Source organism: Salvelinus namaycush, chromosome 9 (assembly GCF_016432855.1).
Source record: "Salvelinus namaycush isolate Seneca chromosome 9, SaNama_1.0, whole genome shotgun sequence".
NCBI lineage: Eukaryota > Metazoa > Chordata > Actinopteri > Salmoniformes > Salmonidae > Salvelinus > Salvelinus namaycush.
In genome coordinates, this window is record NC_052315.1 from 45,705,093 (window position 1) to 45,717,730 (window position 12,638).

At 42.7% G+C, this 12,638-nt stretch overlaps 1 protein-coding gene across 1 annotated transcript in view; it reads right to left on the reverse strand.

Annotated features, from left to right (window-relative positions):
- Window positions 1-12,638, reverse strand: part of LOC120053292 (homeodomain-interacting protein kinase 3-like) — a gene marked incomplete at its 5' end in the record, with an annotated part of 44,626 nt that overhangs the window by 12,189 nt on the left and 19,799 nt on the right. Inside the window, one exon of the mRNA XM_039000427.1 lies at window positions 3,140-3,263. Coding sequence (XP_038856355.1) covers window positions 3,140-3,263 — 124 coding nt within the window. The remainder of the gene's footprint in view (window positions 1-3,139; window positions 3,264-12,638) is intronic.

Sequence of the window (12,638 nt, forward strand, 5' to 3'; positions counted from 1 at the left end):
GCCTGATTATATTGATTCTCACCCATCTATACACAAATACCCCATAACAACAAAGTGAAACCATTTTCATTTTAGCTAATTTATTGAAAATGAAACTAAATGAAAATGTAATCTCATTTATACAAATATTCACACCACTTTGCTATGAAACTCCAAATTGAGCTCAGGTGCATCCAATTTCCTTTGATCATGCTCTGCCTAGAGCTGGCCGTCCGACCAAACGGGCAAGAAGGACCTTGGTCAGGGAGGTGTCCAAGAACCCAATGACAGAACTACAGCGTACCTTGGCTGAGATGAGAGCTCTACTACACTATACCAATCTGGGTTTTATGAGAGAGAAGACAGATATCATAATGTAAAAGATCCTGTGGTCTGATGAGAAAATGTACCCTCCATGTCTGGAGGAAACCAGGCACCGCTCATCACCCGTCTAACGCCGTCCTTATCATGAAGCATGTAGGCAGCTTTTCAGTGAGGAGGGACTGAGAGTCTGGTAAGGATAGAGGGAACAACGAATGGAGCCAAATCCTTGAGAACCTGCACCAAAAAGTACAAATAACCTTGGAATGTAAATCCTCGCCCCAGTCTAACAGGACAATGACCGCAAGCATACAGCCAAAGCCACGTTGGAAATTGCTAACGCCCAGACTGGAATCCCAGTGAAAACCTATGATAAGACTTGAAGATGGCTGTTCACCACCACTATCAATCTAACTTAACAAAGCTAGACAAAATCTACAAGGAAGAATGGGAGAAAATACCCCAAATCCAGATGTGCAAAGCTGACACAGACATACCGAAGTCGACTGAAAGCTGTAGTCACGGCCAAAGGTGCTTCTACAAAATATTGACTCACGGGTGCGAATACATATGAGATATTTCTTTAATAAATTTGCCAACATTTCTCAAAACATGTTTTCACTGTCATTATGGGGTATTGTGTGTAGAAGGATGAAAAAAATATATTTAATCAATTTCGAGTTTAGGCTGTATGTGGAATAAGTCAAGGGGTACGAATTCTTTCTGAAGGCACATCTACAAAGGAATCACCAACATTAAGGATAATGGAAAAACATGTCAACTTAAATGACTAAAACCAGATGTAAAGTATGTAGAAAAGATAATGGACTTATATTTTCAAATAAGATCATCTTTGAGAACTAACAATCACCACAATAAAAGCTAGACAGAGAATCAAAAATTCCCCCCAAAAATGTGTATTGTATTTTTGTCATTGAATAGGGACCCCACTCATTTTGTTATGTTTGAGTCAGTCAGATAGCATAAGCCATGGCAAGATGTGGAATTGCAGGAAATTAACTTTTGTTACTGCAGTCAACAGGAGGGCCTCTAAAAATGGTGGTCGGCGACCGCACCATTGGCCACGCCCATGGCCATGCCCCAGCCACGCCAACCACCCAAAACCCCATTTTGATCTTGAGAAAACCCTGATAGCACTACACAGATATTCTTCAAAACAAACTAGACAATAGTATTTTAATGCAGGACGTAAATAGAGCTGACCACTGCACTGCTATTGATGGCATGCGATGACTGGCCTGCCAAGTGTGGTGATGGAGTTCTGTGTGAGGTTTGTGTGAGAGGTGTCGAGCAGAACTTCCCATTAGCAGCATTCCGTCACCCCCACATCGGGAGCCTGACACAGGCACACGGCTATCCCAGCCCTCCCAAACATACCCGCAGAACAAAGACACTTAAGCCAAACAGGGTGTTTCGGTCTCTACTAATCCAACCTAATCAAAAAGGTTACATGTAGGTCTTCCAAACGGAGTAAATAGACACACGTCATACACTTGTAAAATATAATCCCAGTAGGAATATCAGTTACTCTTCTATTATAGTACTGCTGCTCATCCCTTGCTACTTTGCCAGGTCAATATGCTGAGAGCCACTTGACATGCCCAGGACAGATGTAATGTGCTCCAAAATTGCCATGGAAACCTTTCCAATCCCACAAAGTGGAGGTAGGGTGACCTAGATAACTGCAAAAAAAACAAAATCACCTTACAAAAAGACATGTTGCTCATCTGGTAACATAGCAAAAACAATAATGAAGAGATCTACTTATTATTCAAACAACGTCATTGCTGCCCATGAGATCATTACTAAAATTGTTTTTAAAAACAGCAATAGAACAGACTTAGATTTTTGGACACTTGATCTCCTGTGGGAGCAGTGACACTGACAGTATGACAAATACAAGTTAGCATCTGTCCCTGACAGTAAAGCCAGTAAGGCCTATTGCTCAGAAAGGGTACGTCATAGCTACCCTCTTCCAGCCAAAACACTGTGCCTTAGAGCTGCTAAAACTACAAGACCAGGCATGTGTTAGGACAGGAGGCAGGGGTTTTTCCTCACTCTGCAAAGCTGCCGCTGTATCTCTCAACACAGCCAGGAGACCGGCGAGATTAACTGGCTCTGTTTAAGGCTTGATGATTTGGATGTTATAGAGATTCAAATTGGGTTGCCACAACGCTGCACAAACACAGTGAGAGCAATGAAGTGAGAACCTGCTGATGGTGCAGGCTTGGGGTGGGGGGGGGTCGAGGTGTGTGTGTGGTGTGTCTAGCATTAGGCTTATAAATACATTTTGCTGTGTGGCGTGGAACTGGACCCAGCGCTGGTGCGGTGCAGCAGTCAGCGGGGCTCATGGTCAGCAAAGCACTACTGCCTGGTTGTGGTCCAAATGACCACTAGACACAAGAATGACAGCCCTACCCCAGCACACCACAGAGCTTTCCCATGGTCTCCCCTTTAAGCTGGGGGACTCAGTCCCAATCACGTAGTTACTGGCCTAAGGGAAATAATCAAAGATGACACAGCCAATTTCCTGTTCCATTAATGTCCAGATTAGACATTTTGTATTCGTATACTTCACTGCTTAGAGAGCACCAACAAAATAAGACAGGGTTTCAATAAGAAAACAAACGAAAAGTGGAGGCTTTAACCATCACATTTAGAATCAAAATGCACCAGCACACAGGCATCAGGGGCTGTTACACTGCTCCACTGGTCTGTGTGTGGCCAGTCTTCACTGAGATGTCAGTTCTGTCAGTATCGTTCTCTTCCCTTGACAGTCTGCTAGCTTTGGCAATGTCTGGCAGGTGCTTTGATTTACCTGGTCATACTCCAGTGCTCCTGGGTAGAGGGGCCAGCCCAGAAAGAGCTCAGCGATGACACAGCCCAGGGACCACATGTCGATGGCCTCACAGAACGGCAGACCCAGGATGATCTCTGGAGCCCTGTATATAGGGAACACAAACAGGAAAGAGTTTAGTGGGGAGCACTTTCAACAACCATTGTTAGACTAGTACACACATACACAACAGGCATTGGATTTGTTATACTCATGGGAGGGCAGGGAACTCAAGATCTTAACATGATTTATTGTGGGAACTTGTGTATGAAGACCATGAGGTCACACAAACAAAACGCAGTATGTACTGTATATTGAACTCCTATTAGTTCTTCACAAATACTGAGACAGAGCACACACACACAAAAAACAAATGTTTAATCAAGCTGAAGAGTGACGCTCGTGGACTTTGACGGCCATCAAGCAATTTTGCGGGCATTACCGCAAGGTTCCACTTCCATATAAAATGAAGGCCAATCAATCAGATACCATTTTAAAACCAAGGCTGAGCACAGCGGCTGCCTTGACAGATGAAACATCCATTGCCTAGCGATGGTCAGACGCAACACCCTAATTCGACCATTACAGTGTGACACACAAGGTAATCTGTGACGTCCTACTGTCATCACTCGGTTTTGATATCCTGCTGGCAGGAAACGTCTGTCGACGGATAAATGCTGAAACAAATTCAGCGAGAGAAGGTGTGATAAAAAAAACAGGCTCTTAGTTCTAGGGAAAGGGCAGATACCTAGTCAGTTGTTCAACTGAATGTATTCAACTGAAATGTGTCTTCCACATTTAACCCAACCCCTCAATCAGAGAAGTGCATGCAAATTGGGAGGTTATATCCATTAGCGGTGGGCGGGTAAAATAACTGGGTAAGTTGTTTGCTCTTTAACAGGTTAGTTCTTATGCCTTGCCACCATGATACAGTACATTCTGAAAGTATTCAGACCTTAACTTTGTCCACATTGTTACGTTACAGCTTTATTCTAAAATTGATTAAAACATGTCAATCTACACACAATACCCCATAACGACAAAGCCAAAACAGGTTTTTAGAAATGTTTAGCAAATGTATAAAAAAATGTAAAACAAATACCTTATTTACATAAGAATTCAGACCCTTTGCTATGAGACTCTAAATTCAGCTCAGGCGCATCCTGTTTCCATTGATCATCCTTGAGATGTTTCTACAACTTGGAGTCCACCTGTGGTAGATTCAATTGATAGGACATGATTTGGAAATGGACCCAACTGTCTATAAAAAGGTCCCACAATTGACAGTGCATGTCAGAGCAAAAACCAAGCCATGCGGTTGAAGGAATTGTCCGTAGAGCTTCGAGACAGGATTGTGTCGAGGCACAGATCTGGGGAAGAAACATTTCTGCAGCATTGAAGGTCCCCAAGAACACAGTGGCCTCCATCACTCCTAAATGGAAGAAGTTTGGAACCACCAAGTCTCTTCCTAGAGCTGGCTGCCCAGTCAAACTAAGCAGTCGGGGGAGAAGGGACTTGGTCAGGGAGGTGACCAAGAACCCAATTGTCACTGACAGAGCTCCAGAGTTCCTCTGTGGAGATGGGAGAACCTTCCAGAAGGACAACCATCTCTGCAGCACTCCACCAAAACGGGCCTTTATGGTAGTGATCACACAAAAGCCACTCATCAGTAAAAAGGCGCATGACAACCCGCTAGGAGTTTGCCAAAAGGCACCTCAAGGAAACCAGATTATCTGGACTGATGAAACCAAGATTGAACTCTTTGGCCTGAATGCCAAGCGTCATGTCTGGAGGAAAACTGGCACCGCTCATCACCTGGCCAATACCATCCCTAAGGTGAAGCATTGTGGTGGCAGCATCATGCTGTGGGGATGTTTTTCAGCGGCAGGGACTGGGAGACTAGTCAGGGTCGAGGCAAAGATGAACGGAGCAAAGTACAGAGAGATCCTTGATGAAAACCTGCTCCAGAGGATTCAGGACCTCAGACTGAGGCGAAGGTTCACCTACCAACAAGACAACGACCCTAAGCACACAGTCAAAACAACGCAGGAGTGGCTTCGGTATGTCCAGTCTCTGAATGTCCTTGAGTGACCCAGCCAGAGCCCTTGAGGATCTGCAGAATAGAATGGAAACTCCCCAAATACAGGTGAGTCAAGCTTGTAGCGTCATACCCAAGAAGACTTGAGGCTATAAATCGCTGCCAAAGGTGCTTCAACATTGAACTGAGTAAAGGGTCTGAATACTTATGCAAATGTGATTTCAATTTCAAATTTTTATACATTTGCAACAATTTCTAAATTATGGGTTAGTGTGTGTAGATTGATGACGGGGGTAAAAACTATTGAATCTATTGCTGTTACGTAACATTTTGAAAAAGTCAAGGGGTATGAATACTATCCAAAAGCACTGTGTGTATAGGCCTAATGCCGAGACAATAAGACAGAGGCAGAATAAATTCAACCACACCTTTGTTTCGTCACAAAACCAGAGAGCAATACGTCAGGTGAAGTCCACAAAGCATTTTACATGTATCAAACAGTTACATGACCTACAGCAGGATCAGGCAAGTTAATGTTTCCTACATTTTCAGACTCTAAATCAACGGTTGTTTAGTAACCACGGAGAGTTACTGCAAGTCTAAAAGAAAACAGGAGCTGCCTCCACTATTCCAGCACCATTTCAACTTCAACATCAACTCACTTATGCTTAGTATAATATAGTGACAACTAAAAGATACCAAAAACAATTAAGTCCAAGCTAAATATGAAGTAGCTAAATATGGTTAGCATCACCGTTATAAGCATTGGCCAGTGTGGAGAACTAAGTAAAACCACAAATCCAAATCACTATCTCCATGCATGGCTTATTTTAGGTAAGGGCCAATTTTAGGTAGCTAGGTAGCCAGCCACTGGAGGTCAACGACACAAAGATGCAACAATTCAAGTTTTTCTGTAAATTACATTCTGTTTTTGATGTGATTGGTGTGAAGCCAAATCCAAACTGGCTTCCGTTAACACTTTTTAGCTCAATGCTGGTTGGCTATTATTTTTATGAAACAGAGACAACATTTTATCTTTCATGTTCTTTTTTTAGGTACATTTTTTGGGGAAGCCTGGCATCCATGAGTACACGCCACTTGTTATATAGTCTGTCATATTGTGCAGCAGAGACCCATAAAACTTCAGTTCAGATACAGACAAATAGGCCATCTGTAATTATTTCAGGCAAGAAAGAATGAACTACTTTCTCAAAACCTATTTTGGACATCTGAAGAGTGGGCATGGCTATGAGACGTCTGAAAAGAGAATATCAACAGTACAATCTGATATTGTGACCATGGGCACCCTCTCTTGCATCAGCAGTTAATTATGTGCCCTGATGACAGCATGGCTTAGCACACCCAGCATACAGGAAGAAGAGATGCAGAGTTACTCTATATCCAGCCCTGGACAACACTGGCAACAGCTGAGGGGGATCATGTACACCCACAGGGTGTTCGCCTCAGGCACCATTGTGAATAAGAGATAACCAGACATAGTATAAAACCTCAGCTATCTGGGAAAGTAACACCTGTTATAAAAGGCCTTTCTCTAACAGGAAGATAAGGACAGTACATGTTTTTCTACCCTGTGCTGGAAGGGGAAGCCACAAATAACTATTTCCTGTCATTCCTAAAAAGAGCAGAAAGTTAGAGTTATGTAAAGCAAAGAAAGGACAAGGGACATTGAGAAACGCAAAACATTTCAACGTCAGTATCCGTCGCTTAACTTCACTAGGGTAGGGGGCAGCATAGGGAATTCTAAAACTGTTTGAATGAGGTCTGAGTATAACAGAACTCATATGGCAGGCAAAAACCTGAGAAAAAAATCCAACCAGGAAGTGTGAAATCTGAGGTTTGTAGTTTTTCAACTCATTGCCTATCAAATATACAGTGTCTATGGGGTCATATTGCACTTCCTAAGGCTTCCACTAGATGTCAACAGTCTTTAGAACCTTGTTTGACGCTTCTACTGTGAAGTGGGGGCGAATGAGAGGGGATTGAGTAAGGTCTCTCCCAGAGTGCCATGAGCTGACCACGCGCGTTCACGTGAGAGGTAGCTTGCGTTCCATTGCAATTCTAAAGACAAAGGAATTCTCCGGTTGGAACATTATTGAAGATTTGTTAAAAACATCCTAAAGATTGATTCTATACATCGTTTGACATGTTTCTACGGACTGTAACGGAACTTTTTGACTTTGTCTGCACCTAGTGATCGCGCCTCATGAATTTTGATTACTGGGCTAAACGCGCGAACAAAAAGGAGGTATTTGGAGATAAATGATGGACTAACAAATCAAACATTTATTGTGGAACTGGGATTCCTGGGAGTGCATTCTGATGAAGATCATCAAAGGTAAGTGAATATTCTGTTGACTACACAACATGGCGGATATCTGTATGGCTTGGTTTTGTGTCTGAGCGCTGTACTCAGATTATTGCATGGTGTGCTTTTTCTGTAAAGTTTTTGGAAATCTGACACAGCGGTTGCATTAAGGAGAAGTGGATCTAAAATTCCATGCATAACAGTTGTATCTTTTAGCAATGTTTATTATGAGTATTTCTGCAAATTGATGTGGCTCTGCAAAATCACCAGATGTTTTGGAACTACTGAACATAACGCGCCAATGTAAACTCAAATTTTGGGATATCAAAACTTTACCGAACAAAACATACATGTATTGTGTAACATGAAGTCCTATGAGTGTCATCTGATGAAGATCATCAAAGGTTAGTGATTAATTTTATCTTCTTTTTTTTATTTATTTTTTTACTCCTGTACATGGTGTGCTTACGGCTAAGTTCAGAAGAGTCTGTTATATCATATTACAAAATGTCCCGTTAGAGATAAAGCCTCGCCTATATAACACCAGCATGAACTAATATAGATAACATGCAAGTAACTGATTAATCCAGGCTGGAGCAGGAAGTTCATCCCCAGAGAACGTGTTTCCTAGGCTACTGTGACCGAGGATCTGACCGCCTGGTCAACAAGGCCTGGGTATCCGCCTCCCTGTGGTCCAGGGGAATTCTGCACACTGCAGCTGTTCTGGGGAAAACACATGTCTTCCACAGGCCCAGGAGCAGGGAATATCTAACCATGGCCCTAACTAAACTCAATCTACTAAAATAAACACTACATGTGTCAGGGGAATGCCGATTAGGGGGGAGCTGTGGGGGGGTTTCCTCAACCTGTCAGCACAGCTGGGTGCAGGCGAAGACAATCTCTCTGAGCGACATTGGCTCTCCATTCCTACATCAGTTTATTCCAGTTCAGACGGTTCTCACGCTGTGTCTAGAGACATACGGCTCTACATACAGCTCTCCTGCCACGGTTCTCAACCTGCTGGGCTAAAAATACTCTGCCTCATGGGGTGCGTAGCTAGAAATCTACACAGCTGATAAACACAGCTATGTGTTCTTTGGAAAAACTTGGAGAATGTTCAAATGTAGTACATCAACCTTCCATTGAGATGCCTTAATAGAAGTCAAGGATAAATGACCCAATTTAGCCCATTACCCAAGCAGCAAGAACAAGGACAGAAGCGCTCTTTGATGCAAATACAGGTAACAGACAAAATAAAAGGAAACGCCAACATAAAGTGACTTAATAGGGCGTTGGACCACCACGAGCCAGAACAGCTTCAATGCACCGTGACATAGATCCTTCAAGTGTCTGGAACTCTATTGGAGGAATGAGACACCACTCTTCCACAAGAAATTCCATTATTTGGTGTTTTGATGGTGGTGGAAAAAACTGCTCTCTCAGGTGCTGCTCCAGAATCTCCCATAAGTGTTCAATTGGGTAGAGATCTGGTGACAGACGAACATGGCATAGTTTACATCGTTTTCATGTTCAACAAACCATTCAGTGACCTCGTGCCCTGTCGATGGGGGCATTGTCATTCTATGGGGGCATAGCCAAGGTCGCCATATTTACACATGACCCTAAGCATGATGTTAATTAAGCAATTAACTAACTCAGGAACCACACCTGTATCCCTCATTTACTCAAGTGTTTCCATTTTGCCTGTACTCTTAGAGCAGAACAGCGTATGAATTTTACAGCCCTTCAAATTCACAGAAAGTCAGAAATTCCTCCATACAGATGCCACAGGACACAGACTAGTTTAACAAAATGTTTTGTTAAGACCTAATGTTGGATATTTAGAAAGAGGAGATACGATCAAGTTCATTTAAGCTAGTGCGTTCTTTATGGGTTGTGGCTGAAGTGTGCGTGAGTGAGTGGCTGAACCTGTGAATATACATATCAGACCATTTGTGTAGCGCTCACACCCAGCGGGGAAAGCATACCGCTCATAACTGAACTCCGGCAGTGTGATAAAGGCTGCAGCCACGGCCTGCCTTTCCAGAAGCTGCCCGTACAATGCACACACCATATTTGATGGAACACAGCACTTTGTGGAGCCTCGTAGGGGGGGGGGCAACCATTTCCAGAATTAAAATACACTGGACCATTCACATGAGAGCTGCCTTATCTGGGTAAAAACAGACCAAACTGACATAGCTAGAATACTATGATGCCAAAATAGCATTTGGAATAGCAGCTAAGAATGTAGATTAGATTACACAGGGAAGGAAGATATTAGCTTCTAGCCAACAGCCACACACAAAAAAAAAATGGGCATCATTTACTTTACTCAACGACCATTAAATATCTTCCATGCCTGGGTGATTAAACAAACGGACTAGAGCCTCTGCACCAGCAGATAACTGCTCTCCAACTCGAGAAGGCACAGAATGAAGACCAGCGCTCCATTGAACCCATCTGCAGTCTGTCGACACAGGACATTGACTGACTTTATTAGGGACTCATCAGCAGCATCAGCCCAGACATGGCCAGATGACCCTCCTTTAATGTGCCAATTAAGAAACAGGTCTTCATCAAGCAGCCACAGGCCATTGTGTTCCTGACCATTTCTACTTTAATGATGTGTACTGCCAAGGGCATGTTTCTCTGATCAAAACAGCAGCCCTGGCTGATCAGACCACACGACCTTCTCTCTACTGTGGGATTGGATAACCATGGAAGCTTCAATCTTTGACTTAAAATTAGATTGTAAAACAGTGGTAGGGCTGGGCAGTAAACTGCATTTTACTATACACATCAGTATTGATGCACAGACCGGTTTGGATTTCTATTTTACCTTACATAATGGTATTTGTCAATGTTTCGAATGTTAAATAGAAATGTAATATTGATGAAAGTCAAACAATTCTGGCAATCGCCCATTCTTACTGCCAGTAAGAGACTGCTAACAGTCAAGAACTGCCAATTTGCTGAGAAGCATCCAGCTGCAGATGATGCATGCTGACGCCGCCTGGTCTGCGAACCTCAAAATTGTATTTTTGCGTCTCAGAATGTGTGCGTGCAAACGGTAGACGTTTGTTGGTCGCGTGTATCGCACGAGTCAGTAGCTTTGTTGCAGGGCATCAGTGTGCGACGCACACACCAACTGTTGGTGGCGGTAACGCACCATCCTCTCCGGCACCATTAGACCCGTCTGAGCTTGTCTGTGTCCTGAGAAGGTATCTGCTGGAGCCAGACCCTATTGAATTTGCTAGCAAGAGCTTTGGGTATGCATGTACATGTACTTTTGCACCATGAATAGTGCCTGTGAAGCAGCGCTGGCGCTGAAGGTACTTTTGGAATGTGCACACATGCCAAAAGCACTTTTTTTTTTTTTTAAATCGGCACAATACCCCTTGTGGCAAAAGTAAGAACTGCCATTGAATCCACTGAAAATACATGGTCAATAACGATGTTGTTTCCATCCACAGTAAAGTCATAACGTATATAAAATAAAATAAACGACAGCTGTGATGGAAACAGGAAGTACAATTTAATAAATGCCGAAAGATACTGTAATTTGTTAATTTGACATGGTGGGATCTTTGTAAAATTTATTATGCAAGAAATGGCAGTGGAAAAGCCTTTACAGGCTGACTATACTTGCAAAATAAATGTAGAAATCTATATTATTCAATTATTGCACCAACGAGCGTCTGCGTTGCCAAGGGCTAAAATAGAAGTCTGTTCTATTTGTGACGCAGATCGCGGTGCAAGTCCTGCCTCTCCCATCTCCTCATTGGTTTATAGAAGCAGGTTCCCACGTGCCACCTCATTGGTTATACACACGTGGGTGACTGAAAGACGAGTACGGTCAGTGGCGGTAATGCACCTAATTTATGAAAGTTGCCCATCTCAATAGTGCAAGCTAGCTAGCTAAATTGCCATAAATGTTTAATGCTTTTCGACCTGTCCCCAAATTAATGTAATTGGTTCAGAGTTTGTTTTGATATTTTAACCTGCGTGTCGTGAACGCGTTTGGTGTGGGGGGACAAAATACATTTATGCACGATGGCGCACGCGAGCAGCCGGTTTGGGTTCCGTGTTAGGCGCAAATATTAATGTAATAAACATGATATGGAAGTAAACTTGGAGTCAAACGATGACATGGCGTACGGTCATTCTACTACGACTCGGGTAAACCATGCAGTTTATTAGGCTACAGATTAAATAAGTGATGAACTTCACAGGGTGGTGAATGTGCACGGTATGCGCTTGATGCTCCTTTCCAGTAAATGTTGATGGTTTTATTCTGGTGACATTATGATCAATGCTCGACTCCCGTTTGACAAATACATACATTCTTGCACTTACGCATAATAATTTTATCATGTTGACCAAGGTTTCCCCAACTTGCAGCCCACGGGTGTTTTTATTTGGTCCCCAAAGTTTTGAGCAAATACATTTTTTAAAAGTTGGAAATAAGACTAAAAACACCAGCAAATCAACTACAGGTGATTTTAATATTTTGGAAATCTGTTCCAAAGTATTCCCACACAGAGATGTACAGTTGAAGTCGGAAGTTTACATACACTTAGGTTGGAGTCATTCAAACTCATTTTTCAACCACTCCACAAATTTCGTGTTATCAAACTATAATTTAGGCAAGTCGGTTAGGACATCTACTTTGTGCTTGACAAGTAATTTTTCCAACAATTGTTTACAGACAGATTATTTCACTTATAACTCACTGTATCACATTCCAGTGGGTCAGAAGTTTACATTTTCTAAATTACCTGTGCCTTTAAACAGCTTGGAAAATTCCAGAAAATTATGTCATGGCTTTAGAAGCTTCCGATAGGCTAATTGACATAATTTGAGTCAATTGGAGGAGTACCTGCGTATGTATTTCAAGGCCTACCTTCAAACTCAGTGCCTCTTTGCTTGACATCATGGGAAAAATCAGCCAAGACCTCAGAAAAAAAATTGTAGACCTCCACAAGTCTGGTTCATCCTTGGGAGCAATTTCCAAACGCCTGAAGGTACCACGTTCATCTGTACAAACAATAGCACGCAAGTATAAACACCATGGGACCACGCAGCCATCATACCGATCAGGAAGGAGACGCATT